This window comes from Zootoca vivipara, chromosome 2 (assembly GCF_965207765.1).
Source record: "Zootoca vivipara chromosome 2, rZooViv2.hap1.1, whole genome shotgun sequence".
Classification (NCBI taxonomy): domain Eukaryota; kingdom Metazoa; phylum Chordata; class Lepidosauria; order Squamata; family Lacertidae; genus Zootoca; species Zootoca vivipara.
This window is the reverse complement of record NC_142584.1, coordinates 70563421-70584755: the sequence shown is the minus strand read 5'-3', so window position 1 is coordinate 70584755 and position 21335 is coordinate 70563421. Positions and strand designations below refer to the sequence as shown.

The window sequence follows — 21335 nt, the reverse complement described above, 5'->3', positions numbered from 1 at the left end:
CCTAAATCCATATAGGATTGAGCTATTATTTGGAACAACTGCTTTTCTCCATGTTAGAACCTGCATTGGAACTTATAAAAAAAGAGAATTTGAGTGCACGTCTTCTCATAATACAGGTCTTATGACTATAGATGAATGTAAACTAGAATCCTAGGTTTAAAAAGTTGCACAGTTGGGAAACAACACAAAACACATTTACTAGTGTGTAAGTCCCATAAGACCACAATAGAACCTTCAGGTAAACATATTTAGGAAATGGCCACTAGCTTCCCAATGTCTGCTTTGTACATTATTTAGTTCAGAGACAGGCGGAGTTTAGCTGCCTTGGATCTACTCAGTTAGATCCAAACTCCAAGATCTACCGACCTGGGCCAGGCGCAAAAGATACATAAAGGTAAAGGGACCCCTGACCATTAGGTCCAGTCGTGACCGACTCTGGGGCTGCGCGCTCATCTCGCATTATTGGCCGAGGGAGCCGGCGTATAGCTTCCAGGTCATGTGGCCAGCATGACAAAGCCGCTTCTGGCAAACCAGAGCAGCACATGGAAACGCCGTTTACCTTCCCGCTGTAGCGGTTCCTATTTATCTACTTGCATTTTGACGTGCTTTCGAACTGCTAGGTTGGCAGGAGCTGGGACCAAGCAACGGGAGCTCACCCCGTCACAGGGATTCGAACCGCCGACCTTCTGATCAGCAAGCCCTAGGCTCAGTGGTTTAACCACAGCGCCACCTGGGTCCCAAAAGGTAAAGGGACCCCTGACCATTAGGTCCAGTCGTGACCGACTCTGGGGTTGTATTCTTTAATACAGTAGTGTTAAAGAACAGGGTGTCTGTGAGCACATTCTGAGCTCGATAATTGGTTTTTAGTACCAGAAGTGAACTCAGCTCTGTCAGTTCACCCCAAAATTAAACCATTCCAGCAACGATTTAGGGGGGGGGGGAGGGAAAGCAATTTTGTCATTGCTAACCTTAAACAACCTATTGCAAATCAGCCAGAGATCTACCAGATCCCAATCTACCTTCTGCCCATCCGACATTTAGCACATGGTAGGTTGGCCTTGGATTTTATGCATTCAGGTGAGCTTTACAGCAGCTGTGGAGCCAGTGCCCACCTCTTTCCTTCGCATCTCTTCGCTAAGGCAGAAGCAATTTTAAAACAGAATAACGTTGTACTTGGTTTCACAGCGCCTGAACATTTTCATCTAGCTTCTGATAAATTTTCAACTGCGGTGACTCTTCACACTTGCAGCTCCCGTTTTGTATTTCAAAATTATTTCCTCGACAGCAGTAAGGGCAAGCAAGCTGTAAATAGCGCGCCTTCCTTCACCGGCTGCTCCCTCAAACACGCAGCGAGCGGCCTACAGACGAGAGATGCAGAGGGGCGTTTATGGGAACAGGAGACTGCAACTCCCAAAGTGCCTTGCGAGAGGAGGGAGCTGGGTTTGGGCTAGGCGGCGCACGCGCAGGGAGCCCGGACTACATTTCCCTGTCGCCAGAGCGCGCGCCGTTTCCCCTCCCCACGGCGTGCGGCGTGCGTGCGTGCGAGCGAGCCGATGAGCGCGTGGGAGAGGGAGGGGGGTGACGGAGCTCTAGCGCGGTGACGAGCAAAGTGTGTGCCCGCCATAGTGATAGCAGCCGCCGGGCCGCGGTGTGTGGGGGGCCGGGAGGAGGCCGAGAGGGGCAGCAGCGACGCCGGACAGGTACGGAGCGCGGGGAACCGGGCAGAACGGGGAAAGGGCAGACCGGCAAGCTGAGGCCGGTGACAGGCGCAGGCCGGGGTGGGGGCCGCCGCGGCAGCCCGCCTGGGCGGACGGCGCGGAGGCTGCCTCCTAGCCCCAGCAGCGAGGCTCCCATGTGTTCCTGGCTCCCTCTCGCCGGTGCCCAGGGCCCGGAGGTGGGGAGGGAGGCGGGCGGGAGGTGGCTCCGGCCCTTCTCCGCGTTGCCCTCCCGGGCCGGGAGCAGAGAGAAAGAAGACTGCGCTGGCTCTCGCCTTTTCTCCCCGTGCAAAGAAGGGAAGGGAGTTTGAGGGGGTCGCGTGCGAGGGGGAAGTGCCCATATGGCGGATACGTAGCGATATACCTAAGCCATTGGTTGCGGTCGTGGGCATGTTTTCCGTAAGCCGCGGTGGGACCGAGTTCCGAGTCAACGCGCGCAGGGCTGCCCTGTTAGGCGAGCAACTCACTTTTCTCTCGCCTCCACGCGGATCGCCCTGCATCTTTCGGCTTCTCCCCTCCCCCTCTGCCCGAAAATGCTGGAGGCGGAGAAGAGGGGCGAGGGCGATGGCGAGGGCCAAAGACCAACATGTTTCGCAAAGTAGAAGGTCTTGTAGTTTCTTCCTCTGTCCCCCTTCCCTTCCTCGTTTGCTTGTCCGGCTTCTGGTCCTTGTTGATCCTGCCAGCGCGAGCTTACCTTTTCTGTTTTGTTCCTAACCCGCTTTTTCTTCTCCTCTTTGGCCCCCAGCTGTCACCTCTCAGGGTGGGGGAGGGACGCTGGCGCCGTGGCAGCTTTTATATAAACTCTCGAGGGAGGTTTTGTCTGCCCGAAGCTTATTCTCTTCCCCGCATGTGAACCACCTTTCTCTTTGCAACACCAATTGTAGGGCTTAGTTTGAGTTAGGAGGTAGCAGTTAGGAAACTGTTTTCGATGCCAGAATTCAGCCCTGCGAAGTTGTTGGTGTCTTTGTGCATGTGAATGATTCTTTCCCTCAAACCAATGGGAAGCTACTACCAACCCTGCTTCATACACGTTGGAGTGCGGAAGAAATTTTAGATTGGCTTGAGTTGTAGTATCTTTAAATTTAGAACTTAGCCCCAGATATTGAGTAATACAAGGACCAATTGTGATGCTTCTCACTCGGAATATACTACTTATTGATACACCTGCCTTATGAGCAGGGTGTGTGTGACAGAGGCTTGCATATTACAGGGACCTCTGAGGGAATGAAAGTCTTATGTTGCAGCCCCTGCATTATACAGTGGAACCTCGGTTTATGAACACCTCGGTTTATGAATTTTCGGTTTATGAACGCCGCGGACCCATCTGGAACGGATTAATTCATTTTCCATTACTTTCAATGGGAAAGTTTGCTTCAGTTTATGAACGCTTCAGTTTATGAACAGACTTCCAGAACCAATTACACCCATGCTTCAGTTTATGAACGCTTCAGTTTAAGTACTCCGTGGACCCGTCTGGAACGGATTAATCCACTTTCCATTACTTTCCATGGGAAAGTTTGCTTCAGTTTATGAACGCTTACTCTGCGGACCATCTGGAACGGATTAATTCACTTTCCATTACTTTCAATGGGAAAGTTCGCTTCAGTTTATGAACGCTTCAGTTTATGAACAGATTTCCGGAACCAATTGTGTTCATAAACCGAGGTACCACTGTAATTATTTTGGGGTAGAAACCATGCCATCCAGTATCACGTGTTGTGGGCAGTGTTAGAAACTCAGATATGTAAGTTAATCACCAAATGGCACCTTAAACCTAGGTTACAGTCACCACAGTTGGAGGGTGTCACCCTCTCCAATGTTGTTGTTATTGTTATTTTCGTTCTATACTGCTTCATATTTTAAAGAAAAAAAATCTCCAAGCAGTTTACAACACATTAAAACATCAAATAAAACAATACAGAACAAAACAAATTTAAGCTTGAAATATAATATTTCAGATCTTTCTTTAAGTAACATTTTGTTTGCCCCAGATTTATTTACCTACTTATTTTATATAGCTGCACCACAACAGAAATACTCTAGGTATTGTGTAGTGGTGATTAGAGTGTCAGACTAGGACCTGGAAGATCAGGGTTCAAATCCCCACTCAGCCATGAAGCACACTGAGTGACCTTTTCCCAGTCCCAGTCTCTTAACCTACCTCACAGGCTTGTTGTAGGGATTAACTGGGGAAGGGGAAGCCCTCCTTGGAGAAAAAGGTAGACTATAAAGGCAATAAATAAACACTTCTGCTTAAGATAGTTGAAGGGGTCAGCCAGATGGAGATGTTTAGTCACCAACCTGGCACCCAGAGATTTCAGCGTGGTTGCGATTTGACCTGTGCTAGTTGCAAAATGCTCCTGGGGAACACTGGTTGTGGGCAGGAAAGTGGATAGATCTGGCATTGGTCTCCTGCAGTGGGGACATGCGCCTATTACTATGTCTTATTTTCGGGGTATGGCCTATATTCCTTGAATGCTTAAAAATCCCGCTACGGCTTATTTTATGGCTGTGTCTTATTTTTGGAGAAACAGGGTACATCCTGAAGCACAACCCTCTTTCTTTGTTCCATGAAGCTCAATGTGAACTGTTAAAACTTCACCAGTAAGCCTTATCTGCATAGCCCCACCTAAACACCTGTCAGGTTTGCATAGGAAAAGGGTTATCAGACATGCATCTTCTCCACTCTCCCATTCCATCCATGCCATCCCACCAGACCTTTAGAAGGCATCTCAAGGCAGCCCTGTTTAGGGAAGCTTTTAATGTTTGATGGATTTCTGTATTTTAATATTTTGTTGGAAGCTGCCCAGAGTGGCTGGGGGAACCCGGCCAGATGGGCAGGGTATAAATAAATAAATAATAATAATAATAATTATCCTCCATGGTGGCTGGGTCATACAGTGTCAGGGGTGGGTGGCAAGATTTGACTTGATCACAACATAATACTTCTTAGGCCTTTACTTTTCATTCGTTCAATTATATAATGATTAATAATAATAGCAGCTGCTGGAGGGCAGGAGTCCATCAGATTAGGATTACTGTGCCAGGTGAGAGGGGTTAATGCTTGCCCCTACTTTTACAACTTGTCCCCTGAAGCTATTTGCTCTACAGAGAGAAACTATAGGTAGTATTGGGTACATTTTTCCTCAAAGTAGGAAAATAGCAGGTTTGTATGTGTGAATTTGGGATGCGGGTGGCGCTGTGGTCTAAACCACTGAGGCTTGCCAACCAGAAGGTCGGTAGTTCGAATCCCCGCAACAGGGTGAGCTCCCGTTGCTCGGTCCCAGCTCCTGCCAACCTAGCAGTTCGAAAGCACGCCAGTGCAAGTAAATAGGTACCGCTCTGGCGGGAAGGTAAACACTGTTTCCGTGCACTGCCCTGGTGTGGGTGTTCTGTTGCGCCAGAAGCGGCTTAGTCATGCTGGCCACGTGACCCAGAAAAACTGTCTGTGGAGTGGACGCCGGCTCCCTCGTCCTGTAAAGCGAGATGAGTGCTACAGCTCCAGAGTCGTTCGCGACTGGACTTTTAACTGTCAGGGGTCCCTTTACCTTTATGTGTGATTTTTAGGGATGCGGGTGGCGCTGTGGTCTAAACTACAGAGTCTACGGCAGGCATCCCCAAAAATCTGCCCTCCAGATGTTTTGGCCTACAACTCCCATGATCCCTAGCTAACAGGACCAGTGGTCGGGGAAGATGGGAATTGTAGTCCAAAACATCTGGAGGGCCGAAGTTTGGGGATGCCAGGCCTAGGGCTTGCTGATCAGAAGGTGGCGGTTCGAATCCCTGTGACAGGGTGAGCTCCCATTGTTCGGTCCCTGCTCCTGCCAACCTAGCAGTTCGAAAGCATGTCAAAGTGCAAGTAGATAAATAGGTACCGCTCTGGCGGGAAGGTAAATGGTGTTTCCCTGTGCTGCTCTGGTTCACCAGAAGCAGCTTAGTCATGCTGGCCACCTGACCCGAAAGCTGTCAGCGGACAAATGCCGGCTCCCTCGGGCAGTAAAGCGAAATGAGCGCTTCAACCCCAGAGTCGTCTGCGACTGGACTTAAATGTCAAGGGTCCATTTACCTTTTATGTGTGATTTTAATTGGTGAAATGGTGGTGGTGGTGATTGTGGGGCTGGGCAGGGGCTAGACCTGATCTGGTCCTGTCTCAGTTTGCTCCTTCCTTAGCAGCTGCTATTAATTACAGAATATACTGATCACATACCTATTCTTGTTTGATCACATATTCTTGTTTGGCCTTCCATGGTAATTGTATTTCTGATATAAAAAAAAATACTTTGTTTATTTTTAGACCTTTGCACTAATCTTGCAAAGTAGATTACTGTAAAAAAATTTTCCCTAAATAAGGAACTGAGGTTGAACAATAGTTATATTGATAATCAACCAAGTTTTTCTAAGAGTAGACCTGAAATTAATGGGCCTAGTGTTGTCATGTTCATTAATTTCCATTGGTGTGCTCTGAGTAAAACTTAGCTGAATCCCATCCATATAGTATACTATCACCTAGTGCAGGCATCCCCAAACTTTGGCCCTCCAGATGTTTTGGACTACAGTTCCCATCATCCCTGACCACTGGTCCTGTTAGCTAGGGATCATGGGAGTTGTAGGCCAAAACATCTGGAGGGCCGCAGTTTGGGGATGCCTGGCCTAGTGAATCCATGGTGAAGATTTGATCCAGGTCTTGTTGGCCACTCTCCCTGGTTATACAGACACTGTATACAAAGTATCAAAGTGGTGATAATAATATAGCCATAAACCAAAACCACCACAAACTGGCTAATAAATATAAAAGGAAATTTACTGGGATAATAACTGGACTAAAGATAGACTAAAGACCATTCAAACAAACAAAAACATGTTACAATGCCATGTGCAGATCAATACTAGTCCTGCCAAAAACATGGAATGAATTGTATGCACAGTGAACGTTTTAAAGTCTGAATAAATGAACCATTCAACAAGTGGGTAATGTCCAAGCATTGAACAGCAACCTGATGCCAATAGAAAAATAAAGAATGTTCAAGATAGTTTGTAAAAACTGAACTGGATAGAGAATTCTTCAGTTGGTCTTAGGTTGCCACCACCCTGGTGAAATGAACACAGGTGGATGAAAGAAAGAGCTGGATGAAATGTTCTTCAGTAGGTCTTATATAACCACCACCATGATGAGATAAACGCAGGTGGGCAAAATGAAGGAAGACCTGTCCTCCGGATATGCAACAGGTTTCGCCACAAGCTTCATCAGTTCAAAAGGCTGCATGATACAAACAACACTCAAATTACAATGTATATTAATACAAAGAAATTGCAAAGCACAAATAACATGCTATACCTTACCCAGTCAGACAAAACAGTTTACACAAAATAAGAAAGTATTCACTGGCACAGCTAATGTTCAAACTTGCTTCAAGCATTAAATGCACAGCAGCTGAGTGGAATCACTACATGGTGACATGGTTAAAGGTACAGTGTCACTTTTCTGTTACCACTAAACAATAGAATACATACATATTAAACTTATGCATAACATCCCAAATCAAATTCAGTATTAAACCCTTAGGATACAAGATTCCAAGTTGAAATATTAATCTATACTCCTTTTGTAACAACGCTCTTCGTATGTCCACAGTTCTAAAAGGTAATTTTTTAAAGGTTGGGAAGGAGGGCAGAAACACTCTGCTGCTGGCAAGGCAAAGCTGCTAGCAGCAAAAGCAATGTAAGGAAGTTAATACATTAGCAGGATTTTTGAAAAAAGAACAACACTTGTAATGTTATGGAGAATGTTCAAATAAGGAAGTAATTAGAGATAAAGATTTTTTGTTGACATACACAAATGAAAATAACACAAAGGAACCAGGTGGAGGGAAGTCAGGGGATTTGATGAATCCCAAAATATGGATTGATATTAAGAGTGAATATAGATGTTTTGTTTTGTTTTTTCTTTTTCAATGTAATGATTGTTTATTAAGAAAATTAATAAAAAAACTTTTTTTTTAAAAAAACTGCTAATAGTAATTCATTCTCTCTTTTGCATGCACACCCACAGGTATGTAGGCACATACTTTCATTTGCACACACAGAGAGGCACACTTAGTTGAAGTTGTGTTCCTTTGGCTTTCTGTATGGGAAAGATGAGCGGGATGCGGGTGGCGCTGTATCATTAGGTGATTAGATTATACAGCTGAGTTTCTAACACTGGAAACTGCTGCCTCAGGGCACCCTGAGGCAGTGGTTTCCGTCTGTTTTCTTTGCCCTGTGCCTTGTTTCATAGCACTTGGTAAGACTTCTCTTGTTCCCAGTGTAACTATCCTGATAATAATTGCCAGCTCTTAGGTAAGTGGCAATTCCATTGGAAACTGCACAAGTAGCCCCATAGAATGCTTTCAAGCAAAACTTTCTTTAGAAAAGGAAGATTCAGCTTCTTCATTGCTTAAAATAATAACTTCTCTTGTGTGGGGATGCTTGCAATTTCATCTAATTAGGTCACATAAATGGACCAAAACACTTCCCACTCATTGAAATGTATTAAATGTACAAACATTGGGGTTTCTCCTGCAGCTGTGAACATCAGCTGTGACTATACTTCATTTGATATTGGAAAACTTGCTGGACTAGAGAGTTTACAGATTAACAAAAGACACCTGTTACCTGTATAATTCTATGGACAAAACATTGCCTTGGGATTAATACTTTGATCTCAGGGGTGAGTGGATATGTGTGTGTGTTGATTATTGTTGTGTGCTGCCTTTGAGCTCATATTCCCTTGCCAAGTTTTTTTTAGAGCTGTATTTGAACCTAATCTATTAAATTGCATGATATTATAATGCAAACTACCGTATGTAACCAAATAAATAATTGGTCATTGGATTAATCCTGTTGTCATTGGCCCTTCCTGTTTTTAGAAAGCAACTTGCTTAGCCCAGGGTTTGCAGGGGGAATGAATTGGCAGAATACAGAAGCAAATACTATAGTGTGCCTTGCACTGTTCAGTGTTCAGAATTTTTCAAATTAAGATTCTTGCCTTCCCTCCTCCCTGGTCTTTCCCTAAATGACTCATCAGATATCTAGATATTTGTGAGTCTTGGGTTGTGTATTCTTACTGCTACTTTCTGATGCATTGCCAATATATTCACAGCTGTCTTCTCCTTTTGCACTTAGAATAATGTCTGATAAAGTGAGAAGAGGGATCTGTTTGTGTATGGGAAAAGCGCTAAAAAGTACAGATTGCCTTTCAGGAAACAGTATATCAGTGAGATAGAAAGCTATGCATTGAGTGTGATTTCTCCACCACTGTGGACACAAGGCTCACTGAGAATGTACATGATATGCTTACATTTCCCAGTATAAATAAGAACAGCCCAGTGAAAATGTTACTGTTAAGCAGAAGGTAAAGTAAGTAAGACTGATAATCACCTGAAAATGACAACCGAAAGTGAGCCAAATAAATTTGGTGTGTTCTGGGGAGCAATGAGGAATTGTACTGAATATCTTCAAGTATACCAAAGCAGGTATACTTACAAAATATGAAAAGTCCATAAAGTTTGAAAACAGGAAGAGAACAGTCCTAAAAGTAGGATCCATGAATATTTACTCCACTGAACAGTGTAGTTTCATAGGTTTGGGAAAGTGGCCAGTTGACTTTGCCATCTGCCAAATGAATACATGTTGTATGTGATCACAGCTGAATACTGTTGGATTCTTCAGCAGACTAGGAAAATATTACTGAATCTGTCCTGATTTTAGACAGTTGTGTGCCTCATATTATGGGCAGAATCCAACACTGCATGTAGACTACCAGTTGTACAACGAAAATTCACCCTCTCTCATCCCAAGCACCCTTAAAATCTGCCCACTGTACTTCAGGTGTGCAAGAGTCAGCAGGGTTCTAGTTGAAGAGTCTGTACAGGTTTGTTTGGAAGAGGGTGATTCTTAAGATATCTTGATACAATATATTTTTAAAGCCCTAGGGGTCAACAGTCTGTGGATCATAGTCTAAACCAGGCATCCCCAAACTGCGGCCCTCCAGATGTTTTGGCCTACAACTCCCATGATCCCTAGCTAACAGAACCAGTGGTCGGGGAAGATGGGAATTTTAGTCCAAAACATCTGGAGGGCCGAAGTTTGGGGATGCCTGGTCTAAACCCTTGGTTTAATTTTATGTATTTGGTGATGGTGAGGAGAAGCAGAAATGGACAGAGCAATGGAAGGAAAAGCAGGGTATTAGTTAGACTTCTAGGAATTCTGATTTGTTCCTCCTCTGGCAACCTGCTCTGTGGATTGGAGAATAGGGGTGGAAGAATGAAAAAGTATAGATGTAGTGAGCATGAATGATTTGCTGGGTCTGATTTTCCAGGAAAGGACAGAACTGGCATAAAGTGCTTGATCTAGAAGCACACTCAAACTGTCTGCTTGATTCTGAAAGTGGGAGTGCATACTCATCCAAAACAAGTTGAACATTAAATTCTGGCTTAGTGTAACCCCCACCACTCCACGAGAAGTGTTTTTCTTCCGTCTGGGTTTTCATGGTGCTGTTAGTAACACCAGGAGTCCTCTGTAATAAAGCCCCTCTAGGTTTTAGTAGGGGACACACGGGTGGCACTGTGGGTGAAACCACAGAGCCTAGGGCTTGCCGATCAGGTCGGCGGTTCGAATCCCCACGACAGAGTGAGCTCCCATTGCTTGGTCCCTGCTCCTGCCAACCTAGCAGTTTGAAAGCACGTGAAAGTGCAAGTAGATAAATAGGTACTGCTCTGGCGGGAAGGTAAACGGAGTTTCCGTGCACTGCTCTGGTTCGCCAGAAGCAGCTTAGTCATGCTGTACACCAGCTCCCTCGGCCAGTAAAGCGAGATGAGCACCGCAACCCCAGAGTCATCTGCGACTGGACCTAACGGTCAGGGGTCCCTTTACCTTTACCTTTAGGTTTTGGTAGCCCTTTCTGTGTCAGAAGTAGTTCAATAGCTGTGTGATAGGCTGCTGTTTCCAATGGAGTTGGCCTGCAATTTTATGACAGTTCATTTGAGAGAGGCCTTCATGAATTAATGCAAGCCTAATATGGCAGCTTTTTTAAAAAAATAATACTTAGTTAAGACTGACTTAAAGGCTCAAGTTGTTTTTTTTTTTTTTGTAATAAACTCCCTTACTATTCGCTTCTATGGGTCCACAGTTTCACTTTGTGATACCACATGCCAAATGTTTCCAGCCTCTGATGAATGTGATGAGCTCCAGCTTTCCTCTCTGCTTCGAAGCTAGGGAGGATTTGTGTGGGGCTTTGGTGACTCTGAAAGCCCATTATTTATTTTGTATTTATTAATAATAAGTAATAATAACTATTTTTACTTTACTAAATTAATATACCAGCCTCCATCAGCAGATCACATGGAGGTTTGTAGTATAAAAACACAGAAATATATAATATAACAGCAAACAAACAATAATAACAAATAATAACAACAAAACCAATACCCGCCCCACTATAAAAGGCCATAGATTGTTTAATTAGCCAAAGACCTGGGAGAAGAGGAATGTTTTCTCCTGGTGCCTATAACTGTAGGGGCAATTTTGGCTCCCTCCCCAGCTCCAAAATTGGGTGGAAGGTTGGAGATAATTGAGTATGTTTCTTAGGGAAATGGGGTGGGGGGAGGAATGGTGGTTTACACATATTAAATGTGACTAGAGTATGTATTTAGAAGAGAGTGGAAATGATTTTGGTGCTATGAGTGCTGTGAATATAGGAAGTCAAGCCATTGGCCTATCTCTTTCAGTATTGTCTATACTGACTGGCATTGGCTCTAGGGTTTCAGACAGCACATTACCAGCCCTACCTAGAGATGCCATGGGGGTGGGAGGATATTGTTGTTGTTATTATTATTGTTATTATTAGCCATACTGTTCCAAGTGCCTTGCAAGGTAGTGACAAATCAGCAATATACAGTCCTTCTCTAGCTTGAAGCTGCTGTGGGGAATAGGGGTCATCCTCACAATTGCACTGGGCTTCTGAGGTCCTTGGCAGGGAAAATCCCTATATGTCGTCTCCAGCTCCAAGCTGGAGGTGAATGCTGGGGTTTGTTTTTACAGGAAGGGTCCCCTTGCCCCACCTGCTTTCCGAAATTGGAACTAAAGATGAAAGCAGGAAATGGTCTCTGTATTTTGGTGGCACAATGGGTCAGTGCTTCTGGCTGTTAACCAGACGTTTGGTGGTTCAAGCCCACCCAAAGATGGCTGTGAGCAAGATTCCTACATTGATGGGGGGGTTGGACTAGATGACCCTGGTGTTCCCTTCCAGCTGTACAATTCTCTTACGTCTTTATGTGTGCTGGAAGCCGCTCAGAGTGGCTGGGGCAACCTAGCCAGATGGGTGAGGTATAAATAATAACATTATTCTTACTGTTATTTAATTCTAAGATTTGGGAAAGTCACAGGGTCATGGTCACTGCATTACCGTGTTTCTCCGAAAATAAGACACCGTCTTATATTTATTTTTCCGCAAAAAAACACACTATGGCTTATTTTCAAGGGGTGTCTTATTTTTTTCCTCCTCCTCCTGCCGCGGCCTGCATTGCTGCTGCGCCTATCACTATGGGGTTTCGGGGTATGGCTTATATTCCTTGAATGCTTAAAAATCCTGCTATGGCTTATTTTATGACTACGTCTTAAAATAGGAGAAACAGGGTATTTTTGACTGGATGCCAAAGCCAGCCTAATCTTGTGGATCTCTGTCCTACTCTTCTTTGGAAAGCTCAGAGAGGTTTACTTGTATCTGCCAAGATACACTGTTCATCTAGACATTTATTAGGTCCTCTCAGACTTAATTTAAATGATGCTTCAGTACTGAATACTCCCAGGCGACTCACATTGCCCTTAAAAAACACCACAATTGGCCTTTCTTGAGTCTTCAAAGAAACAGATCATTGAACCATTTTACAAGTCCAGTTTCTGTCCTTAACTCAAGGGTCCTTTTGAACTCTTTGTCCGTCATTACACAATGTAACATCTACCTAGAGTTGTTTATTTGCCAGGGGCTGGGAAATTGTGAAAATCACCTCATCTACCCAGCTTAATTTAATTGTTCTTAGTAGGAAGTTGTTGTTGTTGTTGTTTAGTTGTTTAGTCGTGTCTGACTCTTCATGACCCCATGGACCAGAGCACGCCAGGCACTCCTGTCTTCCACTGCCTCCCGCAGTTTGGTCAAACTCATGTTCGTAGCTTCGAGAACACTGTCCAACCATCTCGTCCTCTGTTGTCCCCTTCTCCTTGTGCCCTTAATCTTTCCCAACATCAGGGTCTTTTCCAGGGAGTCTTGTCTTCTCATGAGGTGGCCAAAGTATTGAAGCCTCAGCTTCAGGATCTGTCCTTCCAGTGAGCACTCAGGGCTGATTTCCTTAAGAATGGATAGGAAGTAGTAGGATGTAGACTCCATTAATTTCAGTGTGATTTGCTTAGGGCTGCAGCATTTGTGTGTAAAAAAAAATGCTTTTGAAAACTCAGATTTTTAAATTTTTGTTTGAGAAGTACTGTAATGCTGAACTACTTTCCAGTTGGTACTGATTTCCTCGCTTCAACCTTTAGGGTGAGTCATGACTTCATGTTCTGAACTTGTGGATTCCAAGGCTGAGCTTACTGCTTTGCTGGAGCAGTGGGAGAAAGACCATGGCAGTGGGCAAGATATTGTTCCTATCCTTACTCGGTAAGTACAGTTGTTCAGAAGTGCAGTTACACAAGCAATACTATACTCAGTCCTGTTTGCAACCTGCCTATCCAGTGAGGCTTTTCTGAAACAAGGAGGGGCAGAGTGTCATGAAAAAATTATGGCAGAAAAACAAGGACTTTGAGAGTCCTTAGTTGCAAGTGTCTAGCACAGTGGTTCCCAACAGGTGGTCCGGGGACCCCCAGGGGTCCGCGAGCTATGCCAGAGGGGTCCGCAAGATGCTATTAGAATAAAAAATATATTAAATATATTTCGTATGATAACAGATTTTTTGTTTAGGCCGCTTCCTGCATGAGCAGAGTCTAGCGCAAAACTAGAATTAGATAGAGGCAGTAGTTCTGCTGTATGCCGTTAGGTGGTGCTTTACAAACACTACTGTTTTGCAAAGAGGCAGCGCGCGCATTCTACTAACGCTCACCTCCCCAAGATGCTTTGCGCGCGTTGGCTTCATTTGTGCGCTACTGCGCAGGTACCCTGTCTAATCCATTCCCCTCCCTCCTCCCTGGCGCACGCTGCCTCTTTGCAAACAGTAGTGTTTGTAAACAAAGCGTTGTTTTTCGCGGAAGCTACAGTTCGCGTAGTTAAAAATGGACCGTTGGTTAAAAAGTGGTTCGTTAAAACGACAAAGGACTAGAGATGAAGAGGAAGAACTGTAAAAAACGTATAAATATAAAATATAAAAAGACTCTTAATTTGGTTCTCACTTTTTAATTTTAGGATTAGGAATTAATGGGGGTCCTTGTCACAATAGCGGCTCGATGAGGGGTCCTCGAGAAAATTTTGTTGGGAACCCCTGGTCTAGCAATCATCTACAATTTTTAGATGATACTTCCCAACATAGAAACCCAACAAATATCAAAGGAGAGCAAATGTTAACATAAATGCTTTCTTTACTGTCTTCTGGATTCCTGTGTTGGTGGCTGCCTTGTGAGGGCAGACACCACCCATTTATTACATGGCAGCATAGACCTTGTTTCAGAGTCTCATTTATTTCCTTTGTTGAATTACTGCTGTGTGTCTCAGTCATCTGCAGTACAATTGGAACGTGGGTGGGTGAGTGGTTTTTGAAGTTATTTGGCAGCATTCATTTGGGGGGGGGGATTTCAAGTGGCTCATGTTTCTTCACCCCTTTTCTAGAATGTCGGAATTGATTGAGAAGGAGACAGAAGAGTACCGCAAGCGAGATCCGGATCCATTTGATGATAGGCACCCTGGTAAGATGCGTTGAGAGCATACAAATCCAATGTGACTTCATTCTTGTTCGTGTTGTAAACGAGAGAGAGGGTGGGGAAAAGGCCAAGATCACAGAGATGTAGCTCCACACAGTTTATCTGCTAGGACAGCACTTGGACTTCTCTCCAATGCTTGACACATTTCAACAATTCCTCTCAGAATTTGCCCTTTCATCTACTTTAGAAATAATGCACATAAAGGGGTGGGTGGGCATACCTCACACAGTGAAAACCCATAGTCATGTTTTTTGAGCTGACACTTGCTGAGCTTCTGAATCCTTTTTAGCGGCTCAGTCTGTAAGTAGTGTAGCAAAGGGGTGGGGAACCTTTGCATGCACCCACACCTCATCAAACACTGCTGGTGGTCAAAGATGATGGGAGTTACAGTTCAACAGCATCTGGATGGTTGCATGTTCCTCACTTTAGTGGTTTCTCAGGCCAGTGATATATCTTTAAACAAATTAGGAATAAAATAAAAGCGGACTTAAGCTTATTACCGTGTTTCTCATATTTTAAGGCATCCCTACAAAATAAGGCATGGCAGGATTTTCCTGAGGTGGAAAAATATAAGGCATACCTCGAAAATAAGCCGTACCGGGTGGTGGAAGAAGGTCTGTGGCAAAGAAGGGTTGCTGCTGCCGCGTTAACCCCCGAGACCTGGCTGCAGCCTCAGCGCGCAGCGCGTGCAGCCCCAGAACCCGGCTGTAGCCTCAGCGCGCGGACACCCGGGACCCGGCTGCAGCCTCTGCCTGCCGCGCGCGCAGCCCCAGGACCCGGCTGCAGCCTCTGCCTGCCGCGCGCGCAGCCCCAGGACCCGGCTGCAGCCTCTGCCTGCCGCGCGCGCAGCCCCAGGACCCGGCTGCAGCCTCTGCCTGCCGCGCGCGCAGCCCCAGGACCCGGCTGCAGCCTCTGCCTGCCGCGCGCGCAGCCCCAGGACCCGGCTGCAGCCTCTGCCTGCCGCGCGCGCAGCCCCAAGACCCGGCTGCAGCCTCTGCCTGCCGCGCGCGCAGCCCCAGGACCCGGCTGCAGCCTCTGCCTGCCGCGCGCGCAGCCCCAGGACCCGGCTGCAGCCTCTGCCTGCCGCGCGCGAAGACCCGGTGGGAGCAGGTCTGTGGTCTGTACAGATACCGGTACTTAATTAAAAAATAATACATCCCCTGAAAATAAGCCATGCTGTGTTTTTTTCAGGAAAAAATTAATATAAGACATGACTTATAATATGAGAAACACGGTATGAGAGGCCTGGAATGAAAAATGAGAGAATCAGCTGTCGCAGGGCAAATAGAAGGCAGTTTTCCAGCTCATTTAAACCTTCCTACTTATATCTTGTTAAGGTTGATCAAACAAAATTTACAGATGTGCACATACCAGATACCATGAAGATAATTTGAAAGAAATGTGAGGGATTCTACTTTATACTGGAATGGCACACAGGCCAAGGCAATGATACACCATATGAGGTGGGACTGCCTAGCCATATCTTGCTTTTGGATCAGTGTTACCAAGTGGATTAAGTTAGTGTTGCCATCTTCTCTTCCTTTTTCTGTGTATGCTGTACTTTTTGTCCTTGGGGTTTATTGGGTGGTCAGCAGGTTGGATTAGGAGTTGAGATTTAATATGCTGAGATTTTTTTTAATTAGGTCTAAACATTTCAGTTCTTGGATATTTTAATAAAAAAGAATGACAGTTAGTGCAGTAATAATGTATTACTGTTTCCAGTTCAGTTTTCTAAATACTCCTAACGTGTCATCTGCCTTGACTATCTTTTTTTGCTTGATTGTTTATAATTCTGTGAACTATGTGCTTTGCATTAAATGTAAGGTTTCTTTTCTACATGTAAAACATTTTTAAAATGGTACTCAGAATGCATTTAGAGAAAAGTGACATGTGAAGCATCCTTTCACTTCTAGCTAGAAAATTTAGCCATGCCTTTTAATTTGCATACTCCATACTTTGCTATTTATTATTGCTAATCAAGTGTGGATGACAAACTGATATTCTTGTCCATCTCTTTCTAGGTCGGGCAGATCCAAAATGCATGCTTGGCCACTTGCTGAGGATACTCTTCAAGAACGACGATTTTATGAATGCAGTGGGTTTGCCCTTTACATTTTCCCATAGATTTGCACATCAGGACTGCTATGAACTTTTCATCATTCTTTTACCCAGTCATCTTTTTGCCTTGAGTTAGGGGTACCAGAATTGATATAAAATCTTTCTAAGCCTGACGTAAAAATTACGACAGCAAGAGTATAAAAGAGAGCCTTCTGTTTGTTAACTTAATATGCATACCTGCAGCAGCTTCTTAAAAAAATAACAAAACAGTCTTTGAACCTTGTCTGGCTTTCCCAGGAATGTGCAGATTCAGTTTGGCTGTTGGAATTACTGCAGGCTGTGTGGTCTGAAAGGATTTGTAGACAATGACAAATATGTTTAAGATTTTTTATTTAAGCTGGTCCTGATAGTTAGGGATGATGGGAGTTGTAGTCCAAAACCAGCTAGAGACCCAAGTTTGGGAAACCCTGTTCTAGTGTAATATGGGAGGTGGTGCTGGGGGCTTCAGAGAAAAGGAGGAATTGATGAAAAAGGCCTCTCCACTTCCATCAATGGGAGCCAACATTGGATTTGTGGAAGGGTAACTCAGGCTCTAAGCCATAATAAATTGGCTTCATTCAGAATAAGGGAGGAAATCTTTAATATTTCTTATAGTCCAATACTGCATGCTTATGCAACTTCTTTTCCTTATATGGACCATTTTTTAATAGACAGTACTAATTAATTCTCTTTATCTCTTTTCAGCTGGTGAATGCTTATGTGATGACAAGCAGAGAACCACCTTTGAATACTGCTGCCTGTCGACTCCTTTTGGACATCATGCCTGGGCTGGAAACTGCTGTCGTCTTTCAGGAAAAGGTCTCAGATGATGTGATATGTGATGATGCTCACATAACTTTCCTGTTGACCATTTTAGCAATCACCACTCTCTCTGCTATTTCTAGAGACTTAGGTAGACAGCAACTATGTTTCAAAGGAGTGAGAAATAAAAAATCAGTTTTAAGGGCGCCTTGGATTCATTATGCTAGCTGTGTAAATTAGTTCACAAAATAAATATCACAAAAGTTACCAGCCTAAAAAAGTTTTTAATAGCCTTCTTGTCAATACAGATGTGAATTTCAAATTGTACTTTCAGTCTCCCTGTCTCTCTGTCTCCAAAAAACAGGTTTTCCATGTTCTGTGGGTCTTTTACCATAAGGATGCAACTCTGAAAACTTGCTCATGAGTTGAGGCTTACAGTTGTCTTATGGGTTGTTTGCAAGTCTCCTAGGAGAAACATTCTCAAACAGCCAAATACATACAATCCCCAACTGCAATATGTAGTGGGTAGTGGGAAGTGGATGGTTATTGCATGAAATTCCTGAGCTTATGTGATCAGGATCCAAAGAAGTGATATGTGGTTAGAGAAAAAACTTCCTTTGCTGCATTTGCTGCAGCAGTTTGTGCTTCATGAAGCAGCAAATGGCTGTTCAGTTGAAAAAGTGACTTGTCCCTCACCAGTAGGTCATCCCACAGCAAAAATAACAAAAGGCTGCTAGTATCCCTTGGTTATGCATATTAGCACTACTTCAGACCTTGATTATATGTACACAGTTCCATTGCTTAGTGGACCTTAGTTATTGTAAGTGTATAATAATAGTGTATTCTACTGTACACTCATATAATTGCAGTGTGATCCTTGTGAAGTCAACAAAAGTGCTTCAGGATTACTGTGGAAAATAATCCACATTAGGTGTCCTAGTTGGAAAATGCTGGCTTACACTTTGGGAAATGTAGGAGGATTTCAGATATTCCCCAATTATTGATGAATTTTATTTTTTCCCCTTTGTATGTGGCTGTGGAGAGGAGAATTTATCTGCTAATATCTGTCCTTATCCCCATCCCCACTAACTCTAGGAAGGCATAGTTGAGAATCTCTTCAAGTGGGCACGAGAGGCTGATCAACCTCTGAGGACATTTGCAACTGGATTGCTGGGAGGGGCCATGGAGAACCAAGACATTGCTGCTAACTACAGAGATGAGAATTCTCAATTGGTAATACTCATGGCAAATACATCACACCCTTTGTTAAAAGCAAGCACTTGCAAAGCATAATTGAATCCTAAGACTTTTGGGGGGGCTCCTTCCTCACAGATGTGATTTCTGAAGTTGCAGCGAATGATGGAAAACTGGAGGGGAATTTGCATGGTTCTGCTTTATAGGAAATTGCCATACTTGTCCTTTGCAAATGGAGGAAATGGATTCATATTGGAGTATTGATTCTTGAATGTTTCTGCTCTTGGTAGCATATCTCATGCTTATCTGCCCTGTAGCTGGAAATGTGCTTGGTGTGGTGTGTTCATTTCAAAATGTGGAGCAAATGGAGTGATTTATTGTAAAAGTTTGGTTAAATTTGTATACTGTCTGTCCACCAAATGTTGCCTAAGGCACTTTGCAACAATAGCACAAAAATCAAACACCTATACAAAATAATAATAAAAAACATAAAAACCAGAGCAGAGGAAACACTTCAGTAAAATCTGTAGAACAGCGAGCTAAGTGGGTGTCAGGAACAGACAGGAACAAATGGGGAGTTGCCTTTAGAATATATGTTTTGTTGTAAGTCTCTTTGAGACGTACACAGTGAAAAGCAGGATATAATTTTTAAAACGAATAAAACAAACAAATTGAAATACTGATTTCACATGTTAGCTGTGCAGATCATTGGTCATAGGTGTATTTGCCTGTAATCACCAAAGATCACCAGGCCTTTCTTCCCATGTCCATTTTCCCCTGCTCTCCTACAGTAGACAGAAAATGAAAATGAACTGTCTTTGCATAGCAATTGCTTTAAATACAAAAACTATTTTAAAAAAGACCAAAACCTTTCCCTCCTCGTTGCCTTTGGTCCTGTTTTGTTTTTGGTTTTTTTGGTGGGAGAAGAGCACATGGGCTGCTTCTCAATCAGAAGCCAGGGTAAAAATGCCTTGAATTTATCCTTCCCTTGTCTCCTGCGGGCTACTTGACTTGAATTTGCTTATGTGAAAGTGCTGCATCCTTTTCTTTTTGCAACAGGTGGCATTTGTGCTTCAGCGCTTGCGAGAACTGCAAGTGAATGAAGTGAACACGAAACACGAAAACAAGCGGCCCAGTCCTCGAAAAGCACCCTCAGACTCTCTGCTGCCTCTGGATGAAGAAGCTGTGGACATGGATTACGGGGAGATGGCTGTGGATGGCGAACAGGAGGAAGTTACAGGGGATATGGAAATCTCATTTAACCTTGACTCAAATCACAAGACTAGTAGTCGGGTGAACTCTGCCACAAAAAAATCAGGGAAGCAACATGAAAGAGAGAATTTCCGGAAAGCAAAACAAAAACTTGGCTTCTCTTCAGAGCCAGAAAGGATGTTTGTTGAACTGTCTAACAGCAGCTGGTCAGAGATGTCTCCTTGGGTGATTGGCACGAACTATACATTATACCCTTTGACCTCCGCTATAGAGCAAAGGTTAATTCTGCAGTACCTGACACCCCTAGGGGAGTATCAAGAGGTAGGTATACAAAAGGCAAGGAAACAAGCAATGTCCGGATGAGCTCCTTTTATGACCCAATTAAATTGTGTTAATTGGGGGGGGGGGAAATGATGATGATTGAAATTTGTATACCATCCTTCATCTGAAGATCACAGGGCAGTTCAAAATTCAAAAATTCAAAATGAGAACACCAAAAACAAAAAACAAACCAATCACCCCCTCCCACAAATACATTTAAAAGGCCATAGAATGTTTAATCAGTCAAAGGCCTGGCACCTAAAGATATGTAATGAAGGTGGCAGCCAAACCTTCCTGGGGAAAACATGTCACAGGTGGGGAGCCACCACAAAAAATGTTGCCACCCTCCAGACCTTGTGAGGGAGGCACATGAAGAAGAGCCTCAGATGATGGTCTTAATTGCTTGAAGATGTGTCCAGAGCATCACACAAAGAGCATGTAAATGAGATCTTAGATTAGGCATCCCCAAACTGCGGCCCTCAAGATGTTTTGGCCTACAACTCCCATGATCCCTAGTTAACAGGACCAGTGGTCGGGGAAGATTGGAATTGTAGTCCAAAACATCTGGAGGGCCGAAGTTTGGGGATGCCTGTCTTAGAAGGAATTGTTTTCTTGTGTGTGTGTGTGTGTGTGTGTGTGTGTGTGTGTGTGACTTTTTGAGTTGAGAGAATTCCTCTATAGACAGTGGTGGGAAACCTCTGGCCCCGGGGTCTGAATGTGATCCTCCAGGCTTCTCTGTCTTGTCCTTGAGACTTTTCCAGGCCATGCTTCTCCCACAGGCAACACCCTTTGATAGGCCTGCTCTGTATTGTCCTTAAGTGCTGTTGCCTGGGTGGAATGTGTCCTTGAACTGTGACAATACCTGTTGCTCCGCTGGATAGGGAGAATGTGTGTGTGTGTGTGTGTGTGTAGATAGAAGCATCTTCCTTTGCCATGGTTGGAGTGTAGCCCCCTGTACAAAGGTGAGAGCTGCATTCATTGCTCTGCCCAGGGGTATTGCTCTGTCCATGAGGGAATGTGGCTCTTGGACTGAAAAAGGTTCCTCACCCCTGCAATTTAATAATTTGAACATATGAATGAGAGTTAGCTATTTAAAAG

At 44.1% G+C, this 21335-nt stretch overlaps 1 protein-coding gene across 3 annotated transcripts in view; it reads left to right on the top strand.

Annotated features, from left to right (window-relative positions):
• The first annotated feature begins 1533 nt into the window (after nt 1–1533).
• Nucleotides 1534–21335, top strand: part of DCAF1 (DDB1 and CUL4 associated factor 1) — a 56674-nt gene continuing 36872 nt past the window's right edge. The window contains exons 1-7 of one of the 3 annotated variants that reach the window (XM_060271526.2): nt 1534–1700; nt 13284–13401; nt 14560–14636; nt 16673–16746; nt 17454–17567; nt 18606–18743; nt 19764–20237. In XM_060271526.2, coding sequence (XP_060127509.1) covers nt 13292–13401; nt 14560–14636; nt 16673–16746; nt 17454–17567; nt 18606–18743; nt 19764–20237 — 987 coding nt within the window. In that variant the 5' untranslated portion in view covers nt 1534–1700; nt 13284–13291. Of the gene's footprint in view, nt 1701–13283; nt 13402–14559; nt 14637–15988; nt 16169–16672; nt 16747–17453; nt 17568–18605; nt 18744–19763; nt 20238–21335 lie in introns of those variants that run through there. The other 2 variants (XR_015948218.1, XM_088662182.1) reach the window with 2 other exon arrangements.